The sequence below is a fragment of the Pristiophorus japonicus genome, chromosome 2 (genome assembly GCF_044704955.1).
Source record: "Pristiophorus japonicus isolate sPriJap1 chromosome 2, sPriJap1.hap1, whole genome shotgun sequence".
Taxonomy (NCBI): Eukaryota; Metazoa; Chordata; class Chondrichthyes; family Pristiophoridae; genus Pristiophorus; species Pristiophorus japonicus.
In genome coordinates, this window is record NC_091978.1 from 59,909,070 (window position 1) to 59,935,169 (window position 26,100).

At 44.0% G+C, this 26,100-nt stretch overlaps 1 protein-coding gene across 1 annotated transcript in view; it reads left to right on the forward strand.

Moving 5' to 3' along the window:
• The window catches only part of dcc (DCC netrin 1 receptor), a gene marked incomplete at its 5' end in the record, with an annotated part of 1,018,431 nt that overhangs the window by 507,537 nt on the left and 484,794 nt on the right, over positions 1-26,100 (forward strand). The window contains 2 exons of the mRNA XM_070862030.1: positions 6,127-6,281; positions 10,846-10,966. Coding sequence (XP_070718131.1) covers positions 6,127-6,281; positions 10,846-10,966 — 276 coding nt within the window. The remainder of the gene's footprint in view (positions 1-6,126; positions 6,282-10,845; positions 10,967-26,100) is intronic.

Consider the following 26,100-nt stretch of genomic DNA (forward strand, 5'->3'; position numbering starts at 1 on the left):
TCATCTCCGGAATCAACCGAGTGAATCTTCTTTGTATTGCCTCCAATGCAAGTATATCCTTCCTTAAATACGGAGACCAAAACTGTACGCAGTACTCCAGGTGTGGCCTCACCAGTACCCTCTACAGTTGTAGCAGGACTTCTCTGCTTTTATACTCTATCCCCCTTGCAATAAAGGCCAACATTCCTTTGCCTTCCTGATTATTTGCTGTACCTGCATACTAACTTTTTGTGTTTCATGCACAAGGACCCCCAGGTCCCTCTGTACTGAAGCACTTTGCAATTTTTCTCCATTTCAATTATAATTTGCTTTTCTATTATTTCTGCTAAAGTGGATAACCTCACATTTTCCCACATTATATTCCATCGCATAGTAGTGCATGGGAAATCCAGAAGTTCGAAACTCCATAGCATGTGTCTTTTGTCATCGACAAGTTCCCTGCCTGGAAGTCAGTCTGTTTGACAGGCTTGGCTACCAGTCGGTTGGGGAGTCTGATCCCCGACCGATTTGGGGGGGGGCTTCTGATCCCGGGTCGGGAGGGTTTATTGGGAGGGGTCTGATGGTGAAGGAGCGTAGGGGACCTATACAGCCATATTTCTAGGTGCATGTCTGCGTGGCTCAGTATCATTTACTCATATGAGTCAACTTGTACTGGGAGAGGCCAACTGTGTTGCATAGGATTACATTGGATATATAGCACAGAAACAGGCCATTCAGTCCAACCAGTCCATGCCGGCGTTTATGCTTTACTTGAGCCTCCTCCCATCTTTCCTCATCTAAATCTATCAGCATAACCCTCTATTCCCTTCTCCCTTATATGCTTATCTAGCCTCTCCTTAAATGCATCTATACTATTTGCTTCAACTTCCTGTGGTAGTGAGTTCCACATTCTCACCACTCTGGGTAAAGAGGTTTCTTCTCAGTTCCCTGTTTGATTTCTTGATGTTCATAGAATCACAGAAGTTTACAGCACAGAAGGAGGCCATTTTGGCCCATCGTGTCTGTGCCAGCCGACCAAGAGCTATCCAGCCTATTCCCACTTTCCAGCTCTTGGTCTGTAGCCCTGTCGGTTACTGTGGGCTCAATTTTCCCCAATGATTTGCAGCGTTTTTTTGGAGCAGGCTGCTCTTTTTGGCCTAAGTTGAAAAACCACAGTTTCTCCAATCAATTTGCACCAGCGTAACTCAGTTAGTTACGATTTTTTTAGGTCAGTTTTTTTTCAGCCAAAAGGGGCGTAACCAGCCATCTATGCCAATTCTGGCCATTTAGGAAACTTTGGCCAGCTGAGAGTTACTCCAGTTCTGCTTTTGCCAGCATATGTGGCCTCTCCAGAAAAAATCTTCCAGAGAGTTAAGGAAATCGACACGGCAGATGCCCAGACACACTAAAAGAATTGAAAAATACATAGCAGCAACTTACCTCCAACCCCGCCCGAAGGGCTTGCCAGTCCAGTCTCATTCTCGGTTCTCATTTTCCCAGTCCAGTCCCATTCTCGGTCCCCGGTTCACTCACACACACACACAGAGGGAGAGGGAGAATGGGGACCGAGAATGGGACCGGATCGTCAAGCCCTTTGGGCGGGGTTGGAGGTAAGTTGCTGCTATGTGTTTTTAATTCTTTTAATGTGTTGAGAGCTGGCTGTATGCTTCACTTTACAGCCTCAGCTCGCATTGTGTCCCTGGTTACCATGGCAGCCCTACCTTTTTGGCACAGATCAAGGCTCCACCCCCAAAACTAAAGGTCGGGTTACTCCTGCCAAAATGAAGAAATCCAATGGGGAAACTTAGAATTAATTTTTTTGGCATACTTAGGCCCCCAAAAATCAGGCGTAACTCTTCAAGTACACCAAAAAAATGCTTTGGGGAAAATTGAGCCCTTTAAGTGCACTTCCAAGTATTTTTGAAATGTGGCGAGGGTTTCTGCCTCTACCACCCTTTCAGGCAATGAGTTCCACACCCCCACCACTCTCTGGGTGAAGAAATTTCCCTTGATGTCATCTCTAAACCTCTACCCAATTATTTTAAATCTATGCCCGCTGGTTGTTGACCCCTCTGCCAAGGGAAACTAGTGCTTCCTATCCGCTCTATCCAGGCCCCTCATAGTTTTATACACCTCAATCGGTTCTCCCCTTAGCTTCCTCTGTTCCAAAGGAAACAGACCAGTATCTCCAATCTTTCCTTGTAGCCAAAATTCTCCAGTCCAGGCAAAATTCTTGTAAATCCCTTTCCAGTGCAATCAAATCTTTCCTGTAATATGGTGACCAGAACTGCACACACTACTTCAGCTGCGGCCTAACCAGTATTTTATACAGTTCAAGCATAACCTCCTTGCTCTTGTATTCCATGCCTCGATTAATAAAGGCAAATATTCCATATGCCTTCTTAACCACCTTATCTACCTGGCCTGCTACCTTCAGGGATCTGTGGATCTGCACTCCAAGGTCCCTTTGTTCCTCTACACTTTTCAATGTCGTACCATTTAATGTGTATTCCCTTGCCTTGTTAGACCTCCCAAATGCATTACCTCATACTTATCCTGATTGAATTCCATTTGCCACTGTTCTGAGCAGTACATTGATATCTTCCTGCAGTCCGCAGCTTTCATCTTCATAATCAATCACACAGCCTATTTTAGTGTCATCTGCAAACTTCTTAATCATATCCCCAACATTTAAGTCCAAATCATTGATATATATACCTCAAAAAGCAAGGGACCCAGCACTGAGCCCTGTGGAACCCCACTGGATACAGCCTTCCAGTCACAAAAATACCCATCAACCATTACCCGTTGCTTCCTGCCTCTGAGCCAATTTTGGATCCAACTTGCCACTTTGCCCTGGATCCCATGGGCTATTACTTTCATGACCAGTCTGCCATGTGGGACCTTATCAAAAGCTTTGCTAAAATCCATATACACTACAGTATACGCACTGCCCTTATCGACCCTCCTGGTTACCTCCTCGAAAAATTCAATCAAGTTAGTGAGACACGACCTTCCCTATAAAATCCATACCGACTGTCCTTGATTAATCCATATCTTTCCAAATGAAAATTTATCCTGTCCCTCAGGAGTTTTTCCAATAATTTTCCCACCACTGACATTCTGCTGACTGGCCTATAATTACTCGGTCTATCCCTTTCTCCCTTTTTAAACAAAGGTACAACATTTGAAGTCCTCCAGTCCACTGGCAGCACACCTGTAGTCAGAGAGGACTGGAAAATGATGGCCAGAGCCCCTGCTATTTCCTCTTTTGCATCTCTTAACAGCCTGGGATACATTTCATCCAGGCCTGGGGATTTATCCGCTTTCAAAGCTGCTAAGCCTCTTAATACTTCCTCTCTCTGTTTATCTCGTCTAGTATTTCACACTCCTCCTCCCTCATTGTTGTGTTCTCTCTGCATTGGATTAGTTTCCTCCACAGACAAGGGGCACTCAGATTAGATTATCTGTCCAGAGAAGTTCTGGTATGATAATCATAGATAACTCTGCTTAGACAAGTGTTGACAAATATAAACATGTAAAATTTGGATGTCAAAAGTAATGTTGTGATAAGAATGACAGGGTTTCCAGTGATGTTTCAATACAATTAGTTTTTTACTTGTGAGAAAAAGAAAAGCTGCTGACCTGTTAATTTCCTCATTTAATGCATTGTGTGATGACATACTGCAACTGAGAGGCTACCTTTCAAGTTGACATGCCATTATCACTGTGACTTTACGAATGGGAGATTTGCGATCTCTAATTGAAAGATTAGTGTTGTCTATTTGGAGTGACATTTTTATTCTGTTTTAAGAAGAATATTACAATAATGTACAATTAACAATGATTTTTTTCTATTATTTACTTGCCTCAAAATAAAACTGCCTGTTCCTGCACCACCATGTAAGCTCACATCCCTTCAGGTTCAGCATGGTTAAACTTTTGTTTATCTGCTTTCTTAAAGGAATGTGGAGAAGTCATAAAACTAGTCACAGTAATACACTGTAGCATTGATGGCTCAATCACTGATGCCCAGCAGCCTAGAATGTATAACATAGGGATTTATCGTTTGAGAGTTTATATTTATTTTCTGAAATACCAAGGATGACCAGTAATTTATTTTCTCTTAGTATGTATTCATGTCTCCAATTTTTAAAGGTCGATATAGCAAAATGTCATTTCATGTTAAAAGTTTGTGGGGAAGTTTGGTAACACATAAGTTTGGGAATTGAATATATACTTGAAAAAGAAACATTTGCAGGGCTATGGGAAAAGAGTGGGGGAGTGGGTCTAATTGGATAACTCTTCCAAAGAGCTGTAATGGGCAAGATAGGCTGAATGGCTTCCTTCTGTGCTGTATATCTTTGATTCTATACATGTGTACAAACTTTGCTGCAGGTCTGATCCATGGTTGTGGAGTCAACCTCTAAAATAGCTGCTTTGACTTATCTAATTACAAGATGTGCTTCCTCGAATGTTATAAAATGATGACGGGAAACAAGTTGGCCACCACTGACTAACAGTGACCATATTCAGAAATAAGTTACTGTTTTCTATTACACTTCAATGAAGGCTCAGTGGACAATTCATTAATAAAACATTCTGTGAATGTTTCAGGGTCAATTTTTATCTCAGTGAGTTGATGGAGCAAGGAAATTTGTCCCAGATATTCCTGCTGGCCTTTCACATCTCTCTATTTATTTAGACTTCAATTTTCATTTTGATTTTCTATCTGTAACAACTCTCCCCCACTATCCTAGCCTGAAGGTTGGTTGCTTATTCTAAGATATGGCTGTCTCAGTCTGGACTGCTTCCATTGCCTCATTCTTCCCACTGTGCAGACCGTGAGTGTGGGTAGGTTTTGTCCTGAGGACCATCACAAACAAGACCAATTCCTGGCTTCACAGGCTTATACACAAATGGGTATTCCCTACAGGAGTGGCTAAATACAGATCTTGAGCTGAACTCTGACAAATCGCTTTCCTCTCGAGGCAAGAGATGCTGAAACTAATTGTTGTGGCTTTGCTAACATTAGAGCTGAGACCAACTAACTCAGCACAGGCCAGGAATCAAAGCTTCCCAATCCGTGTGATTTCCTATCCTTCCCCACCACACAAACAAGGAATTTATAGTGGCTGTCACATCAGCACAAAGAAAACAAGGACTGACTACATTACCAACTTGCTCGGATGGCCATCCAAAAGTCAAAATCGACCCCCTTGTGTGTATGGGACTGGAGGGGAAAGAGAGAGTGCTGATTTGGTGGCTAGGTTGTAGCAGCAACCTATAAACAGCTCAACTATGCGAACTTGGCAAGTGTATTCCAATGCTGCACAACACCTTCAACCATGTAAAGAGAAGGGTATGTTTATTAAAAAACCACTGACACACATTGTGCAAAAATGTTCTTACAGGTAATGATTGAAAACATTGTTGTCTTTTCCATCAAGTGCAGATTGCTGCTACTCTGCATGATCTGGAACTGGAAATTAAATACAACTTTGTAAATCTGCAAATCTTGGGGGGGCATGATACAATTTTTACACTGATGTGACCAGCACACTGTAATTTATGGTAGTTATTTGCTGTCTTTTAAAGCCCTAAGTTCTGGAACTCCCTCCCTAAATCTCTCTGCCTCTCTACCTCTCTATCCTCCTTTAAGACGCTCTTTAAAATCTACCTTTTTGACCAAGCTTTGAGTCACCTGTCCTCATATCTCCTTAAGTGGCTTGGTATTAAATGTTGTCTGATTACGCTCCTGTGAAGCGCCTAGGGATGCTTTACTGCTTTAAGCGGCTATATAAAGGCAAATTGTTGCTGTTCATAGAATCATATAACTTTACAGCATGGAAGGAGGCCATTCGGCCCATCATGTCCATGCCGGCCGAAAAAGAGCTATTCAGCCTAATCCCAGTTTCCAGCTTTTGGTCCATAGCCCTGTAGGTTGCGACACTTCAAGTACATATCCAAGTACTTTTTAAATGCTATGCGGGTTTGTGCATCTACCATCCTTTCAGGCAGTGAGTTCAAGATCCACACCACCCTCTGGATGAAAACATTTCCCCTCAAATCCCCTCTAAACCTTCTACCAATTACTCTGTTGTTGCTTGTTTTAAATTAATTGCCCCCTATCTCTCTTTATTACAGTTCCTCCATGCTTCCTAAAGCGTCCTTCCAACCTGTATGCTTACGAGAGTATGGACATTGAGTTTGAATGTGCAGTCCATGGGAAGCCGGTCCCCACTGTGAGGTGGATAAAGAATGGAGAAGTGGTCATTCCCAGCGATTACTTTCAGATAGTGGTAAGCAGTATATTTCAGTGACATCGTTCTGATTTTCTGAAGAAACCAGCACTAATGAACCTCAATTTGGTTTGCTCCATTGGCAGTGGGTTAATAAACTCTCCTATTACCTCTAGCCCTGAGATTGAATCCAACACAGACTGATGGAAATGAAAGTCCTCTCTCTCTCTACCAATTGTATGAGTCTTGTATAAAATTGAGCACTCTCAACTCAGTTCCTGGTGAGTGTTGGCCCACAATACAACCACCCCCTTTAACACACTAAGTGGGATTATTTCCTCTGTTTGCAATGTATAATAAAATTATTCTTTATAATCAGATGCATTATGATTTAGGTGGGCAGTGTCCCTCTAAACTTGTAATTACAGACAGAGACCAAAGAGATGGCCAGTGTAAGGAGAGGAAAATGGTCACATTGTTGCAATTTCAGGTTCCCGACTGAAACACATTGTTGGGGCAGAGGTAGACATGTCATACCCTGAACTGGAAATGCTTGATGCTGGTACAAGTGCCTGAAATAGGAAATTGTTCCATTCCCTAGCACTGATGAGTACAAATCAGTATTTTTGTTTATCTCTGCATAACTCTATCTTTCTCTTAGGCAGTCCCCCGGAGTTGAGGATGACTTGCTTCCACACTAAAATGAGTTCTCAGGTGACTGATGAGACCAATGTGGGATCTACAGTCTCTGTCACAGGTGGGGCAGATGATGGTTGGAGGGACGGGTGAGTGGGGTGCTTGGATTGTCGTACGCTCCTTTCGTTGGCTTCCGCGTGCTCCCGGCGAAGAGACTCGAGGTGCTCAGCGCCTTCCCAGATACTTCTCCTCCTCATTGAGCGGTCTTGGGGCCAGGGATTTCCAGGTGTTGGTGGGGATGTTGCACTTTTTCAAGGAGGCTTTGAAGGTGTCCTTGAAGCGTTTGCTCTGCCCACCTGTGACTTGCTTGCCACGTCGAAGCTCTGAGTAGAGTGCTTGTTTTGGGAGTCTAGTATCGGGTATGCAGACGCTGTGGCCTGTCCAATGGAGCTGATCGAGTATGGTCAATGCTTCGATGCTGCCCTCGAGAAAGTGATGGTGAGTTGCCGCCTTTCTGCCGCTGGAGTCCATGTGATGAAGGTGAAGTTGCACTCACACATGAAGAATGACCACTTAATGAGGTACTGGAGGGTTCCTGGTCCATAAAACTGCATCTCATCGCCAGGGCCTTCAACAGAGGAGGGGGAGACGATTTTGAAGTCTTGATTGTGGCACTCAATCTTTAACATGGCAGCTTGCTGGGATCTTCATACGAGAGTATAGCTAGAGACAACAGTCAGCAATCCTGAGGACCTGGGCAGAAACACAAAGGCTAGCTTGGGCTTAGCCGTGCTCTGGTTTATTTTGTAATGGACAATAGAAACACTGGCGCCAAACCAAGATTTCATTTTTAACAATGAGCTGGAGAAAGCAACAGTGCCGTTAGTGGCTTGGCTGTGATCCAAGTTTGATTGCCATTTGATAAACTGTTTGCTCAGCTGTAAAGGGCATTCGATGGCATCCTATTTCACTTTCCTTAACTGTGCTTCCTTGTTTAGCACTTTCATGTGTGTAGTTTGAATTAATCTTTATCAAATTGACATTTCTTTAATTAAAAAAAATCCAAGAGTTAATTTCCAGCAAAAAGGCCGACAGGAGCTCACGATTGGCTGTAAAACAGGATTGATGGTGATGGTTGATTTCTCCCAGAATGCTCTGCTGCATAGCATTTTTATTTTATTCAGAGTTTTATGTCCCATTATGACAAAGGCACAGATGAGAGTAAAACAATAAAATTACAGGTAAACGATAGTCAACATTATTTTTATTCCCAGGAAGTGGGTGGCGTTGATATGGATACACTAATTGCCCATTTCTAATTATCTTGAAGACTGTGGGCTGGATTTTCCCATTTCCCACGCGCAAGTGCGGGTGGGGGGCACCTGGGAGACAGTGGGAAACCCAGAAATTCAAATTTCCAGGCACGCTGTGGAGTTTTCCGCAGCGTAAGGGGCGGGTTGTCTGCCCGGAGGCCAGCCTGATTGATGGGCTTCCAGTCGAGTGGGAACCATGTACGATCACAGACCCCAGAGCTGAGTGTCAATCCCGGAGGGGTGGGCGCAGGGGGATGTCCCAAGCCCAGGGCGGGGGGAGGAGAACAATCACAGACCCCAGGGCTGAGTGCCAATCCCGGGGTGGGGGCGGGAGGGTGTCCGATACCCGACCCGGGGGTGGCGGGGTGGGCAGGGGGATGCCCCAAGCCCAGCGTGGGCGGAGGAGTACAATCACAGACCCCAGGGCTGAGTGTCAATCCCGGGGTGGGGGGGGCGGTGGGGGGAGGGTGTCCGATACCCGACCCGAGGTGGTGTGTGCTGCTGATGGGGAGCATGGGGAGTAAAACCTGCAGTTAAGTAGAGGCTTCAAGCCTCATTATAATATTTAAATTGCCAACCCGCCTCCTGGCAGTGAAAGGTGAAAGTCAGCGGGTTGGGGTCGGGTTTTACAATATTACAACTTTCACTCCACCCCTCCACGCCTGCAACCCACCTGTTCTTTCCTGTGAAAATTCCAGCCATTGTTTTTACAGTTGAATGGTTCTTACACTGCAGAGAGCCTTAAGAGTCAACCACGTAGTATGGGACTAGTATCACGGCTGGGCCAGAAGAGAGGGGCAGGCTCCCTGGCCTGAATGGCATTAGCCCATCAGGATTTACCACAAAACAACAGCTTTTCATGGCCATTTCTTTCAGCGGAGAGCCAGTACATGAAGCAGATTTGCTGAATTCAACTTTATAAATTGCCACGGTGGGATTTGAATTCATTACCTTTGGGTTGCTGGTGCAGTACCATAACTGCTACATTCCTATATTCACATAAGAGAATTGATGCATTGGAACATGGCCAGAGGAAGGAGCAGACACTATGGCCTTTCAAATATAACAGATGGCTGTCCTGATGGCTCAGCCAGGATACTAAACCATACAGAGCAGCAGGTCCCAAGTGTGATCCCCAGTCCCTAGTGATTTAACCAATTTCAGCTGGCACACTAAAATTGGGCTCTGCGTTCATGGTCTGGGAAGCCATATATCAGCTAGCATTCTCACTCCTAATCCCTATCTATTGAATCCTACTGCAAGGTGGTGAGTGTGTGTGTGTATCAGGTAAGAACAGGATGGCTATGATATGTTGCATGTCAAATAGAAACATATCTGAGTTCAAGAATTAAAAATGGCCTCTTGAGTGAGATACTAGACACCCTGTCCACGAACACCTCAAATTTGTGACTCTCAACCTTGCGTTTAAATCCCTGCATTGCCTTGCCCCTCCCTATCTCTGTGGCCTCCTCCCTCTCTACAGCCACCTCCCCTGAATTCTTCATTCCTCTAATTATGGCCTCTTATATATCCCCCACTCCCATACTCCCACCATTGACAGACATGCCTTCAGCCACCAGGACCCTCAGTCTTGAATTCCTTCCCTAAACCCTTCCAGCTCTCCACTGCCCTCGCCCCAACTGAACCTCTCTTTAAGACAACGACAAGAATAACTTTCATTTACATAACACCCTCAATATAGAAAAACATCCCTCAGCTCAGAGTCAAAGGGGATGCCTAGAATCATAGAAAATTATGACACAGAAGGAGGCCATTCGGCCCATCGTGTTCGTGTTGGTCATGGTTGCCAAACAAAAGCCCTAGTCAGGGTTCGGCTCAGGTGAGAAATTCCAGTCTGACTGCCTTCATGAATATTAAGCTAAATTTCTATTGTCTTTCAAAACTGTCTGACCTCTAATTTTCTATTTATATTCTGAGTCTATCTAGGTTTATATATGTCTTTCAGCATCTTACAGTTTATGGGATAGACATTAGCCTGGGTCCGTTTTCCTAAACCAGGAGGCCCGAGGATTGCCTGGAATTGATCCTTGGGCCTCATCTATGTTTTGGGGTGAGCTGCTGACACCGGTCCGCGGGCGGCTCGCCACACGAGAAAAATAATTTCCGAGCCGCCTGTCTCGCCAACAGCGGCCCTCAGGTAAATTCCAGAAGGTGGGCGGTTGGAGTGGACAATGAGGGCGAGAATGGATCATCAGGATCGTGGAGTCGGTGGAGAGCATTTCTGCTAATCCTAGCTCCACAGGAAAATGAAAAGCCTTGCCTGCCCATCAGCAGGCGTTAGGCCCTAATTAACATATATTCCAGGGGCCTAATGCCTGTTTTAGGCAGCTGCCCAGTACATCTAAAAATTGGGCCCTATGAATTTCGTAGTGGGCCCAACGCCTGCGCAGAACGGGCATAGGCTGACCCACTACTAAATTAGTATGCTCAAAAAATGGGCGTGACAATACCAGTATTTACCCCCATGTGCCCATTTGTCTATATCTCCAGAGTTTACTTATCCATTTACTTACCTATCTGCAATCTATCTAAGTAAATATTGACTCATCAGTAAAGCACAAAATGAATCTACATTAGCTTTAATTCTGGATTGCAAAGACTTTGCTGTAACTGTTTGATCAATTCACATTGCATTCTTTTGCTGTGTGTTGTAGAGTGGCAGCAACCTGCGGATACTGGGCCTGGTGAAGTCAGACCAGGGTTTTTACCAGTGTGTGGCAGAGAACGATGCTGGAAATGTGCAAACCAGCGGACAGCTAATCATTCCAGAACCTGGTAAGACAACATAATCATAGACACCTATGTCGTCTGCCTGTAATTTTCATCCTTTTTCTATTTATAATTTTAAAACAAAAGGCAGCTACTACTGTTACATTCATTCAACACAATATTACACAAGTTATTTTTGAAAAGTGTACGATTTCAGGAAGTGCTTTGTATTTAAATCTTTAATTTTCTTTACTGAATTCAGCTTAGTTGTGGCAGTTTACAACTTACATGACATGATCGTATATTTAGAGTCCTGAGCAGTTTGGCTGCATTGTGTATTGAGGGTTAGCAGGTCTTCACTTGGAAAAGGGGCTTCAGGTTGAACAGGGATATTGGGTCAGGAGCTACCAGTGTACTTGCTGTGGGTAAGGTTTGGGGCAGGCAGTAGTCTACTTGACAGTAAAAATAAGGAACTTGCATTTATATTGTGCTTTTCATGTCCTGATTGCGCTTTGCAGCAAACGAATTATTTTGAAATGTAGTCCCAACCCGGTCTGGCCTATATATGACCTCAGTACTACATCAATGTGGCTGCTTCTTAACTTCTCTCTGATGTGGCCGAGCATGTTGTATCAAACCATTTGCAGTTCAAGAACAAGGCTCATTACCACCTTCTCAAGGCAATTAGAGATGGACAATAAATGCGAGCCTTGCCAGCGATGCCTACATTCAAGAATGATTTTTTTTTTAAGTAACTTTTCTATTTAAGGAAACAAATCAGTCAATTTGCATACAGCAAGGCCCCACAAACAAAAATACAATAAATGAATAATAAATCTGTTTAGTGATGTTGGTTGAGAGATAAATGTTGGCTAGAACACTGGGAGAGCTTTCCTGTTCTTCTTCCAAAAAGTGCTACAGGATCTTTTACCTGCATCCATGGGGCCTTGGTTTAACATCTCATCCAAAAGAAGGCACCTCCCACAATGCCACACTCCCTCAGTGCCGCACTTTAAGTGTCAGCCAACCTTTTAAAGCCCCTGCAGTGGGATTTGATCCCACAATTAGTTCAGAGGCAAGAAAGCCACGACTGAACTACACTAACATTTAAAGTGAGTCGGCCATCTGATGGTACCATGGGTCATCTGATGACCCCATAATCCTTACAGCTCGGTTCAGGAACTTGTTTTTTTTAAAAAACGTTTTAGTCTGTGATATTATTTGTTCAAAGGGCTGCTGACCCCTGTAAATACATCGCAGAAAGTCACTGAAATCACTGAACTCTCACCATCAGTGACGAGATTTCAGCACTGAGATTCTGGATCCATGCTTTCTGGTAATTGTGATGATGATCAGCATCCTGTACATAGAGAATCGAAAGGATAATGTTTTATTCGTTTGTCAAAGAAAGTAAGATTCTGTACTTTGTGCAGCAAAGTAATATCTGGGAAGAATCCAGTCCTGATTGTTACTGCAGAAATTTTCAAGGGTTGCTAACAGCAGCTGGTTGTGCAGCTTCCTGCAACAAATTACCCACTCACAGCCTGGCAGGTTTGAAATCTGTCTGCCTTGGGATTTACAAGTGAATGGTGCAGTGCCTTAGGAAGAGGAGGCACTGAAGCAAGGCCCTTCATCCAGCCTGCTGTTTGGTGGCCATTCCGCATCTAACTGAAACAGTACCTCCCTGAAACTGGGACAAAATGCGTGGCAAGCGGCATAAGATACTTGTCTGGCAGACTTCTGGACAGGATACAAGAAACAGCTTGAAATGAAAACAGAAAATGCTGGAAATACTCAGCAGGTCAGGCAGCATCTGTGGAGAGAGAAACAGAGCTAATGGTTCAGGTCGATTTCAGATCTTCCAGCCATTAATTAATAACACGAACTTAAGTTATTCTGTAGATTCTAGTCAGAAGGGAAGACTGAAAGATTTATGAATAGCCTGGAAAAGAGTGAGTTAGAACAGGAGACGCGAGTTTTAAATACAGGGAGAATACAGGGAGGATGCAGATACGGCGTCCGCAGTATTTTGCTTTTGTATAAGAAACAGCTTGTCATCTCATTAGGCAATCTTGCTCTAATCTCTCTCTCGATCACCAGTTTTCCCATCTCTCCCTATTTTAACACTACTACTGTGAACAACACACTCCTGAACTTTCCCCTTTTGTTCTTCCTAAATTTTGAATATGCTTACCTACACAATCTTCCTCCCTGCATCCTCCCTGTATTTGAAACTCGCTGTCTCCTGTTCTAACTCACTCTTTTCCAGGCTATTCATAAATCTTTCAGTTTTCCCTTCTGACTAGAATTTACAGAATAACTTAAGCTCGTGTTATTAATTAATGGCTGGAAGATTCTGCGTGTCACGAAGTACGCTGTGCCGACCGCCCTGTGTGAATTGCCGATATACTTTCCCATTGCCACGAAGCTCTGCGTTGGAGCACTAATTCCCAAAATGTATCCCCCTCGATCACTATTTCTTGATCTATTTTCTTTTCTCACCTACCCTTTTGGTCGTGTCCTGCACTATGGGCCTTGGTGCCTCTAATTAGGTTTCTCAACTTTAAAATGCACAGAAGGAGACAGATAGGAATTAATAAAAGGTGAAGAAAATGTTACATCCTCCCATTTTACAGATGCTTTGTTAGATTGTCCTTTCATTTTCCAACGGTTAATCTTCTTTGTTTTTTAATCCTGAGACCAACATGAAATTCTGTAACTCATGCTGCGTTTTGCCAAAGTAACTCCTAAGAATGGGAGTGTGGAGCTGTTAAATAGAAACATAGAAAATAGGTGCAGAAGTAGGCCATTCGGCCCTTCGAGCCTGCACCGCCATTCAACAAGATCATGGCTGATCACCCACCCCAGCACCTTCCCTCCACACCCCCGACCCCCCCAGCCGCAAGGACCACATCCAACTCCCTCCCGAACACATCCAATGAACTGGCATCAACAACTCTCCGCGGCAGGGAACCCCACAGGCCAACAACTCCCCGAGTGAAGAAGTCTCCCCCAATCCCAGCCCCAAACAGCCTACCCCCCCATCCCAAGAGCGTGCCCCCCCCCCCACCACCCCCCCCCGGCTCCAGACACACCCAACACCGGGAACACTCCCCCTGCACCCAACCCGCCCCGTCCCGTCCCAAATGCCGAACACTCCCAGATGTCGAGCCCCCAGCCCCAGCCACCCCGGAGCCACGCCCCCGCAACGCCAACCACACCACATCCACCAATCACCATCTGCGCAGTCAACCTGTCCACCCCACTCTGAACACTCCCCGCACCGAGGCACACAGCCCCCAGGCCCGCCCCTCCAACACACTTTGCCCCCCAAGACCTCTGCTGCAATGTGGCCCCTCCTGTCCCCCGCCCTGGGTTTATCTGCCCCCCACCTCCACCACTCTCCCCTACATCCCCCGCCCCCGTCTCCCCTCCACTTCCCTCTGCCTAAATGTAGGAACATAGGAACGCACAGCACCAGGATAGGCTATTTTAAACCACCTGCCTGGCCCTCGGGGTTATTTTTGAGGGGCCTATAGATGCAAACACTGGGGTTGAATTTTCTTGGAGCTAGTCCTGCTCCGCCGCGTAACTTTGGTGGAGATGCTGCAGAAACCCTGTTGATGTTCGTAACCGGGGTTTCCACTGCACATCCGGCAATGTTACAGCAACGAAGCGGGAGCAACTCTAAAGAGATTCCTCGCCATTGAATTTGCGGGGCCTGTGGAATATCAGTGATACGTTATAACACTGCAGTATCTGTATTCCACCACTAGAGGGAGGATTAATATTCCCTTAATAACTCATAGGAAGCCTCTAGGGGCAGAATCTGGGTAATGTGCGAGGACCTCCGTGTGACACCGTCAGATCCCAACTGATAAATATGTTCATAAAATGTCAGCTTTTAGCCGCGAGAAGCTTGGAGCAAAATACCCTGGGGATCTGAGAATGGTGTACATTATCTAAAAAGGAAATGTAAATAGTCCCACTGGATGGGGGAGATAGTTCGCAGTGCAAAATGTAAGGGTGCGTTTTTAGGGACAAAGAAGATAATTGCCATTGCAGTTCAGAAAATATCAAAACTAATGAAGAACCACTTTATGATTGTCCATACTTTGCATTTCATATGGACAAAGCTTTTATTTATGAATGATACCCGGATTTCAAGGGCTAAGTTACAAGGAAAGATTACACAAATTACGGTTGTATTCCATAGAATTTAGAAGGTTAAGGGGTGATCTGATCGAAGTTTTCTGGATATTAAGGGGAACAGATAGCATAGATAGAAATAAACTATTTCTGCTGGTTGAGCATTATGGACAAGGGGGCATAGTCTAAAAATTACAGCCAGACCTTTCAGGAGTGAGATTAGGACACACTTCTACACACAAAGGGTGGAGCTCTCTTCCGCAAATGGCAATTGATGCGAGATAAATTGTTAATTTTAAATCTGAGATTGATAGCTTTTTGTTAACAAAAGCATTAAGGGATTGGGCAAAGGGATATGGAGTTAGGTCGCAGATCAGCCATGGCGGAACAGACTTGAGCCACTGAATGGCCTCCTCCTGTTCCTATGTTTCTATGATATTAAGAAACCTAGTGTAGAGCCACGGGTTACAGAGTAACAGACCATCAATGTTGGAAAGAATAGGCAATAAGGAGGTATATTAAGAATGAGTGGGTAGTTAACATTAATAAGTTAGGTTTTAATAGTCTGCAGATTATAAATGGAGGGAAGACTGAGGGAAACAAGTAGAATTCCACAGTTTTGAGATAGAAACAGAAAATGTTGGAAATACACAGCAGGTAAAGTAAAAAGGCAGGTGAAATTGTGTGTGAATACTCTTCATCAGGACTGAAGACTCTGCTTTTGACATCCTGGAAAAGAATGGGTTAAAGTAGGAGACTGTGAATAGTCTTGAATTCATTTGATGGAAATCAGGCCTGTGCATCTAGGATTTCTCCATCTGCACTCTCTGCAGGAGAGTGACATGGACTTGGGTATACAGAGCATCATTTCAAAATTTGCAGATGACACAAAACTCGGAAATGTAGCAAACAAAGAGGAAGATAGTAACAGACTTCAGGAGGACACAGACAAACTGGTAAAAGGAGCAGACACAAGGTAGATGACATTTAATGCAGAGAAATTAGTCATTTTGGAAGGAAGAATAAGGAGAGGCAACAAAATGATATAATTTTAAAGGGGGTGCAGGAACACAGACCTGGAGGTTTACCTACAGAACTCTTTGAAGGTGGCAGGACAAGTTGAGAAGGTTGTTTAAAAAGCATATGGGATCCTTGGCTTCATTAATAGAGGCAGAGTACAAAAGCAACAAAGTTATGCTAAACCTTTATAAATCACTGATTTGGTCTCAGCTGGAGTATTGTGTTCAATTCTGGGCACCGCACTTTAGGAAGGATGTCAAGGCCTTGGATAGGGTGCAGAGGAGAATTACTATAATAAGAAATAGGAGCAGGAGTAGGCCATTTGGCCTCTCGAGTCTGCTCCGCCATTCAATAAGATCATGGCTGATCTGATCTTGGCCTCAAATTCACGTTCCTGCCCATTCCCTATAACCCTTGACTCCTCTATCGTTCAAAAATCTGTCTATCTCCACCTTAAATATATTCAATGACCCAGCCTCCACAGCTCTCTGTGGCAGAGAATTCCAAAGATTCACGACCCTCTGGGAGAAGAAATTCCTCCTCACCTCTGTTTTAAATGGCCCCTAGTTCTAGATTCCCCCATGAGGGGAAACATCCTCTCTGCATCTACCTTGTCGAGCCCCCTCAAAATCTTATATATTTCAATAAGATCACCTCTCATTCTTCTAAACTCCAATGAGTACAGGCCCAAACTGCTCAATCCTTCTTCATAAAACAACCCCTTCATCTCAGGAATCAACCTAGTGAACCTTCTCTGAACAGCCTCCCAAGCAAGTATATCCTTCCTTCCTCCTTAAATAAGGAGATCAAAACTGTACGCAGTACTCTGGGTGTGGTCTCACCAATGCCCTGTACAGTTGTAGCAGGACTTCTCTACTTTTATACTCCCACCCCCTTGCAGTAAAGGCCAACATTCCATTTGCCTTCCTAATTACTTGCTGTACCTGAATGCTAACTTTTTGTGTTTCATGTACCAGGATCCCCAGTACCTCAGCACTTTTTAGTTTCTCTCCGTTTAAATAATAATTTGCTTTTTTATTCTTCCCACCAAGGTGGATAACCTCACATTTTCCCACATTAAACTCCATCTGCCAAATTTTTGCCCACTCACTTAGCCTGTCTATATCCCTTTGCAGATTCTTTGTATCCTCTTCACAACTTGCTTTCCCACCCATCTTTGTATCATCAGCAAACTTGGCTACATTACACTTGGTCCCTTCATCAAAGTCATTAATATAGATTGTAAATAGTTGAGGCCCCAGCACTGATCTCTGCAGCATCCCACTAGTTACAGTTTGCCAACCTGAAAATGACCCATTTATCCCGACTCTCTGTTTTCTGTTAGTTAGCCAATCCTCGATCCATGCTAATATATTACCGCAAAGACTGTGAGCTCTTATCTTGTGCAGTAACCTTTTATGTAGCACCTTAAAAATAAAATGGTACCAGGGATGAGGAGCTTCCGTTATGCAGAGACTAGAGAAGCTGTGATTGTTCTCCTTAGAGCAGAGAAACTTAAGGGGAGATTTAATAAATTATGAGTGGTTTTGATAAAGTAAGTAGGCAGAAACTGGTTCCACTGGCAGAAGAGTTGGTAACTAAAAGACACAGATTTAAGGTAATTGGCAGAAAAATCAGAGAAGAGATGAGGAGATTTTTTTTTACGCAGCGAGTTTTGATTTGGAATGCATTGCCTGTGATGGTGATGGAAGCAGATTCAAGAGTAACTTTCTGGAGGGGTGGGGGAGGAGAACATTGGTGGCAAGCAGAAGTCCAGCTCCACCAGAATATAGCCCAGAGTGTCACAATTTTCAGCTTTTTACGCAAGAGTTTCTCTCAGGTTCAGCATCACTGGTCGATATTGCAGTGGACTTCATGGCTCTTAGAAACTGGATTGTACCCTTTCCTGCCCCTTAATTGGTTGATCCAGGAATCAAAGACGAGAGCCCTTATTTTGTACCCTAGCTTCTTAAATATCAGACGTGCTGGCAAATACATTCTCTACTGTTTGCAGACGGTAGATTGAAAAGCTAAGTTAAGGGACAGGATACATTTCTCACAGTGAGAAGAATCAATATCTCTACATTCCTCAGTTATGAAAAAGCATTAAAGATATAATTACAATCTCTCTCAATATAAGCTCACCTGCTTCATTGTTAGCTTTCGAAACTAAACTAGTTCAGACTTTAAAAAAGACAAATCCAGCTCTTACTGCTGCGCTATTATAAACTACTCTTTTGTATCAAGGAGAGAGAGAAAGAGAGAGAGCGAGAGAGAGAGAGAGAGCGAGCTGGGAACTGTCCCCATTAATTTTGTAAGATGGGACACTCAATATGTCAGTCCCATGTGTTGCCTGAGCTAAGCCCTCCACTGTGCAAATGGAACAGACCGACATCTGGACCTTCAGGTGTCACAAAAAGCCGCCTTCTCACAATAGCCTGAAATGTTAGAGATTGCACATAATAACCCTCCCCTTGAATGTCTAATTAGCACTTCAAATCACCATTATAACCAGCCTGATTTCAGACTGCAGCTCACTGCTGAGAAAAAATGTTCCATGCAGCTTTGGGACTTAACCCCTTACATGATGAATTCAGCATTACAACAACAACTTGCATTTATATAGCACATTTAACATAGTAAAACGTCCCAAGGCGTTTCACAGGAGCGTTATCAAACAAAATTTGATGCCAAGCCACATAAGGCTATATTCGGACAGAGAGGTAGGTTTTAAGGAGTATCTTAAAGGAGGAGAGTGAGGTAGAGAAGCAGAGAGACTTAGGGACAGTATTCCAGAGGTAGAGCGATTAAAGTCAGGGCTGCGTAAGACGCCAGAATTGGAGGAGTGCAGCGATCTTGGAGATTTGTATGGTTAGAGAAGGTTACAGAGATAGAGAGGGGTGAAGCGATGGAGAGATTTGAAAGCACGGATGAGAATTTTAAATTTGAGGTGTTGCCGGTCTGGAAGCCAATGTAGGTCAGCAAACACAGGGGTAATGGGTGAACAGGACTTGGTGCAAATTAAGATATGGGCGGTAGAGTTTTGGATCATATATAGTAGACACCTCAAATCGCTGGAGAAATACCACCAACGATGTCTCCGCAAGATCCTGCAAATCCCCTGGGAGGGCAGACGCACCAACGTTAGCGTCCTCGATCAGGCCAACATCCCCAGCATAGAAGCACTGACCACACTCGACCAGCTCGGTTGGGCGGGCCACATCGTTCGCATGCCTGACATAAGACTCCCAAAGCAAGCACTCTACTCAGAACTCCTACATGGCAAGCGAGCTCCAGGTGGGCAGAGGAAATGCTTTAAGGACAGCCTCAAAGCCTCCTTGATAAAATGCAACATCCCCACCAACACCTGGGAGTCCCTGGCCAAAGACCGCCCTAAGTGGAGGAAGAGCATCCGGGAGGACGCTGAGCACCTCGAGTCTCATCGCCGAGAGCATGCAGAAATCAAGCGCAGACAGCGAAAGGAGCGTGCGGCGAACCAGTCCCACCCACCCCTTCCCTCAACGACTGTCTGTCCCACCTGTGACAGAGACTGTAATTCTCGTATTGGACTGTTCAGTCATCTAAAAACTCACTTTTAGAGTGGAAGCACGTCTTCCTCGATTTCAAGGGACTGCCTATGATGATGATGATGATGTAGGCTGGAAGATGGGATGCTGGCCAGGAGAGCATTGGAATAGTCAAGTCTAGAAGTAACAAAGATATGGATGAAGTTTTCAGCAGCAGATGAGCTGAGTTAGGGACAGAGTCAGGCGATGTTACGTAGGTGAAAGTAAGTGGTCTTGGTGATGGACGGATAAGTGGTCAAATACGACATCAAGGTTGCGAACGATCTGGTTCAGTCTCAGACAGTTGTAAAAATATACAAAGTTTAAAAAAAGAAATTGAGCTCAGGTAGCACAAGGAAAGTCTGATTTGTCACATATGGGTTATAGAATGTACAAATCAGGTGATTCTCAGGGTTCCAAGTGATGTCAATTCATTAATGGTGAGATTGAAGCTTAACCCAGAGATGAGTTTATGCCTTGAAACACTCTCCATGTTATTCTGAATAATTTTTGAATATTTAATTTACCTTTTGATATTTAATTAAAATATGTGTAGCTAAGCTGGCACTGGTGATAGACATGGACTGGAATATATGTGTACTGTTTAGTACTTTCTTACAGTTAAATCATAGAATCATAGAAGTTTACAGCACGGAAGGAGGTCATTTCGGCCCATCGTGACTGCGCCGGTCAATAAAGAGCTATCCAGCCTAATCCCACTTTCCAGCTCTTAGTCCATAGCTCTGTAGGTTACAGCACTTCAAGTGCACATTAAAATATTTTTTAAATGTGGTGAGGGTTTCTGCCTCTAGCACCCTTTCAAGTAGTGAGTTCCAGAACCCCAAATCCCCTCAAATCACAGCGCCTTTATCAGCAAAAGATATATCTATCTATCTATATAAACTATTTAAAAAATCTCATGTCTGTGCACACTAATCGTGTACAAACTATACTTCCTATTGTCATATATTGCTGCACTTTTCTGTCAGCTTTTCCATTATAAATTCCCATGCCCACATTTATAATGTAAGCTGCCTATATAGACTGTCACACTGTAATTACACCTTCTCACCAGTGACAGCACTCTAACGCTTCAGATTTGCATCTCCCAGCTCTTCATTCTGCACGACAGAAAAGTCCTACTTACAACCAACCCTGCGTCCCTGCTCCCAAACGGTCATAAATTTTGTCACTTAACTTTAAATAATCGTATAACATCAAAGTTTAGTACAAAAATAAGGACAAAATGTATGACTTTAAAATGTTTTCTGAATTCTGTCTGTGCACGATTGTATAGTTTGTAGTGTATTCCAAGTTAATAATGGAGTGAAGGGTTGAGGTGGTTTGCAAATAGGATAATCTATAGTCTGCACTGTATTTATTATCGAGGATGTCATGGCAGGATCCTATACACAAACCAAAGCCTGGGAATTACTTTAATCTATGTTATTATATGAGTGTATTTGTGTCAATTTCCTCCCTCTGCACTTTTAACAGAGATGGTAATCCCTTGAAAGTGAACTGGTTAATACCTTCATTAAAATAGTGTTAAATATTCATGTTTATAATGCTTCACACAGGAATGTTCAGGCTCATTGCATAAAAACGTAGGGTCTGAAATTCAGCCCTGCCTGAAAGCTGGTGCACCTACCATTTTAAAAGTTTTTTTTACTACCGTTTCAGAAGAGGTCCCCTTTTTCGCGAAATTCAGCTCTTTGTCTTTTTTTTTCAATCGGCTGGAAGTCCATCATAATGGGGGCGGAATTATGGCGGTAAGTGCTGGTGAGGGGCGGAAGTAGAGGCGGGACGGATTCTCCGCCGCTGTCACTCAGCAGCGGAGTGGTGGTGACGTCATTGCGCGTCTGCATCACCACGTATCTCGCCTCCATTAAAGGAGAGAGAATCGGCCATCAGGCACTGGCCCACCAGGGAGGGTTTCAGCCGGGTTGGTGGCCTGGCATCCAAGAAGGGGTACCAGGCCGCCCCGGCCAAACCAGGGGGGCACAATAGTCTGGCCGACATGGAAGTCAGCCGGCAAAAAAAATAAAATGCTGGTCGCGGCATTAGGCCCTCGCCTTTAATGGCCACCACACCACCAGGGCAGAGAGAGAGCAGACAAGGCGCACAGACAGAAAAAGCAATCGGGGGCACCGCTCGCCGGCAATAAGATTTTGCTCGCTAAATGTCGCAGGAGGTGGGGAGTCCTGGCGGTGTGCGCACTGATGACGCACGCACAGCCGGTCGGCAGTGGTGGGACCTCCAGAAAACATCCGAGCTAAATTTGGCTTGTGGCAGCCATTCGACCAGAAATCGGCCGCTGCATGGCCGCTGCAAACGGGCAGTAACAGGCCTTATTGGGGAGCTGAATTTCGGCCCCATAAAATCTTACAGCATGGAAGGAGGCCCTTTGGCCCCTCGTGCTTATGCCGGCTCTTGAAAAGAGCTATCCAATTAGTTCCACTCCTCTGCTCTTTCCCAATGGTCCTGCAATTTTCTCCCCTTCAATTATTTCTCCAATTAACTTTTGAAATTTAGGCAGTGAATTCCAGATCATAATAACTCACTGCGTAAAATAAATTCTCCTCATTTCACCTCTTTTGACAATTACCCTAAATCTGTATCCTCTGGTTACCAATCCTTCTGCCAATGGAAACAGCTTCTTATTTACACTGCCAATACCCTTCATGATTCTGGACACCTCTATTAAATCTCCACTTAACCATCTCTGCTGGAAGGAGAACAATCCCAGCATCTCTAGTCATCTGGTTTGATTACTAGTGATACTGTACAATTATGATTTGAATGGCAGTAATATTTTACTGCTTCTGATTTAACTGGACGTGATACTGTACCATTAGACTGACGTTGATACTAACTAGCACAAAATATAAAAATAGATAGCAAGAATTTCTACAGGTACATAAAAAGGAAAAGAGTGGCTAAAGTAAATGTTGGTCCCCTAGAAGATGAGACTGGGGAATTATTAATGGAGAACAAGGAAATGGCAGAGACGTTGAACACATATTTTGAATCGGTCTTCACGGTAGAAGACACTGAAAACATCCCAATAGTGGATAATATAGGGGGGGAGGAACTTAATACAATCACTATCACTAAAGAAGTAGTACTCAGTAAAATAATAGGACTAAAGGCAGACAAGTCCCCTAGACCTGCTGGCTTGCATCCTAGGGTCTTAAAAGAAGTGGCTGCGGAGATAGTGGATGCATTGGTTGTGACTTACCAAAATTCCCTGGATTCTGGGGTGGTCCTGGCGGATTGGAAAACCGCAAATATAACGCCCCTATTTAAAAAAGGAGGCAGACAAAAAGCAGGCAACTATAGGCCAGTTAGCCTAACATCTGTCGTTGTGAAAATGTTGGAGTCCATTATTAAGGAAGCAGTAGTGGGACATTTGGAAAAGCATAATTGAATTAAGCAGAGTCAGCATGGTATTATGAAGGGGAAATCATGTTTGACAAATTTTCTGGTGCTCTTTGAGGATGTAATGAGTAGGGTGGATAAGGGGGAACCAGTGGATGTGGTGTATTTGGATTTCCAAAAGGCATTCGATAAGGTGCCACATAAAAGGTAACTGCACAAGATAAAAGTTCACAGGGTTGGGGGTAATATATTAGCATGGATAAAGGATTAACTAACAGAAAACAGAGGGTCAGGATAAATGGATCATTTTCCAGTTGGCAAACAGTAACTAGTGGGGTGCCGCAAGGATCGGTGCTGGGGCCTCAACTATTTAAAATCTACAATAATGACTTAGATGAAGGGACCGAGTGTAATGTAGCCAAGTTTGCTGATGATACAAAAATGGATGGGAAAGCAAATTGTGAGGAGGACACAAAAAATCTGCAAAGGGATATAGACAGGCTAAATGCGTGAGCAAAAATTTGGCAGATGGAATATAATGTGGGGAAATGTGAGATTATCCACTTTGGCAGAAAAAATAGAAAAGCAAATTATAATTTAAATGGAGAAAAACTGCAAAGTGCTGCAGTACAGAGGGATTTGGGGGTCCTTGTGCATGAAATACAAAAAGTTAGTATGCTGGTGCAGCAAGTAATCAGGAAGTCAAATGGAATGTTGGCCTTTATTGCAAGGGGGTTAGAGTATAAAAGCAGAGAAGTCCTGCTACAACTGTACAGGGTATTGGTGAGGCCACACCTGGAGTACTGCATACAGTTTTGGTCTCCGTATTTAAGGAAGGATATACTTGCATTGGAGGCAATTCAGAGAAGATTCACTCGGTTGATTCCGGAGATGAGGGGGTTGACTTATGAAGATAGGTTGAGTAGGTTGGGCCTGTACTCATTGGAGGTCAGAAGTATGAGAGGTGATCTTATTGAAACATATAAGATAATGAAGAGGCTCGACAAGGTGGATGTAGAGAGGATATTTCCACTTATAGCGGAAACTAAAACTGGGGGACATAGTCTCAGAATAAGGGGCCGCCCATTTAAAACTGAGATGAGGAGGAATTTCTTCTCTGAGGTTGTAAATCTATGGAATTGTCTGCCCCAGAGAGCTGTGGAAGCTGGGTCATTGAATATATTTAAAGCGGAGATAGACAGATTTTTGAGCGATAAGGGCATAAAGGGTTATGGGGAGCGGACATGGAAGTGGAGCTGAGTCCATGATCAGATCAGCGATGATCATATTGAATGGCGGAGCAGGCTCGAGGGGCCAGGTGGCCTACTCCTGCTCCTATTTCTTATGTTCTTATACTGTACCATCAGGGTGACTGACATTGACACTGTATCACCTGATTAAACTGGCAATGATACTGTACTGGTAGATTTTACTGACATTGATACGGTACCAAAATCAGAAAATGTTGGAATCACTCAGCAGGTTAGTTGGCATCTGCAGAGAGGACAAACAAGCTGACATTGTGAGTTTTTAAAAAGTTGTGAAGACTGGAGACCGGAGAAAGGCTCAGACACATAAGCGAAGGCCTTTTTGGCCTCAAAAGCAAGCACGGAGATGAAGGCGACAGAAGACATCCAAGGGTATTAAGAAAAGTAGCAGCAGGGATAGTGGAAGCATTAGTTGTAATGTACTAAAATTCTCTGGATTCTGGGGATGTCCCAACAGATTGGAAAACTGCAAATGTAACGCCCCTATTTAAAAAATGAGGCTTAGGGAAATGAAGTTGAGGCTGTTGCCGAGGACAGATTGTTTGGGGTGAGTGAGGGAAAAGTGAAAAAGGGATGAAGTGAAAAGGAGAGGGAGAGAAGGAGATAAACGGTGAGAGGGATCGGGAGGTAGGCTGGCATCCAAGGGTTGTTTTAATTTATGGTCTTTGTTGCCTGAAAGGAAGAAAAGGTTTTTTGTTAAAATGCCAGATAAGATGGGGACCAGGACTGCCCTGATTTTAATCACTCCATCATTGGCAGCTGTGCCTTCAGCTGCCGATGCCCTAAGTTCTGGAATTCCTTCCCTAAATCTCTTTGTCCCTCTGCCACTCTCTCTTCCTGTAAGGTACTTCTTAAAATCTGTTTCTTTGACCAAGCTTTTGGTCATCTGCCCTAATATCTCCTTACATGGCTCGGTGTCAAATTTGTTTGATAACACTCTTGTGACATTGGGACATTTTACTACATTACAGGTGCTATATAAATGCAAAAGCAACATACTGCAGATGCTGAAAATCTGAAATAAAAGCAGAAAATGCTGGAAATACTCAGCAGCACAGGCAGCATCTGTGGAGAGAGAAGCAGAGTTAACGTTTCAGGTTAATGAGTTTTTGTCAGATGTTGTTGTTGAGTCAGTGCTGATAAAGAGAAAGGTTGAGACCATGTACGTGGCGGCACACAGCAGAGAGGGTGGGTGAAACCAAACAATGAGAGCGGTGGTTAGAGGAGCGTGAATATGACAGAGATATCTGTGATCTTGGGTGGAAATGAAATTTGAACTGGGATTGATATGGAATGAGTCAGAGCTGGAGACAGACGCTGAGAAAAAAAAGATGTGGCCGTAAAAACATGGTTGCAGGGTGGCCAAGACTGGGAATTAAACATACAGGGGTATCTGACGATTCAGAAAGATAGACAAGAAGGGAAAGGAGGTGGGGTAGCTCTGTTAATAAAGGATGATATCAGGGCAGTTGTGAGAGATGATATTGGCTCTAATGAACAAAATGTTGAATCATTGTGGGTGGAGATTAGAGATAGTAAGGGGAAAAAGTCACTGGTGGGCGTAGTTTATAGGCCCCCAAATAATAACTTCATGGTGGGGCGGGCAATAATCAAGGGAATAATGGAGGCATGTGAAAAAGGAACGGCAGTAAGCATGGGGGATTTTAACCTACATATTGATTGGTCAACTCAAATCGCATGGGGTAGCCTGGAGGAGGAATTCATAGAATGCATACGGGATTGTTTCTTAGAACAGTATGTAACAGAACCTACAAGGGAGCAAGCTATCTTAGATCTGGTCCTGTGTAATGAGACA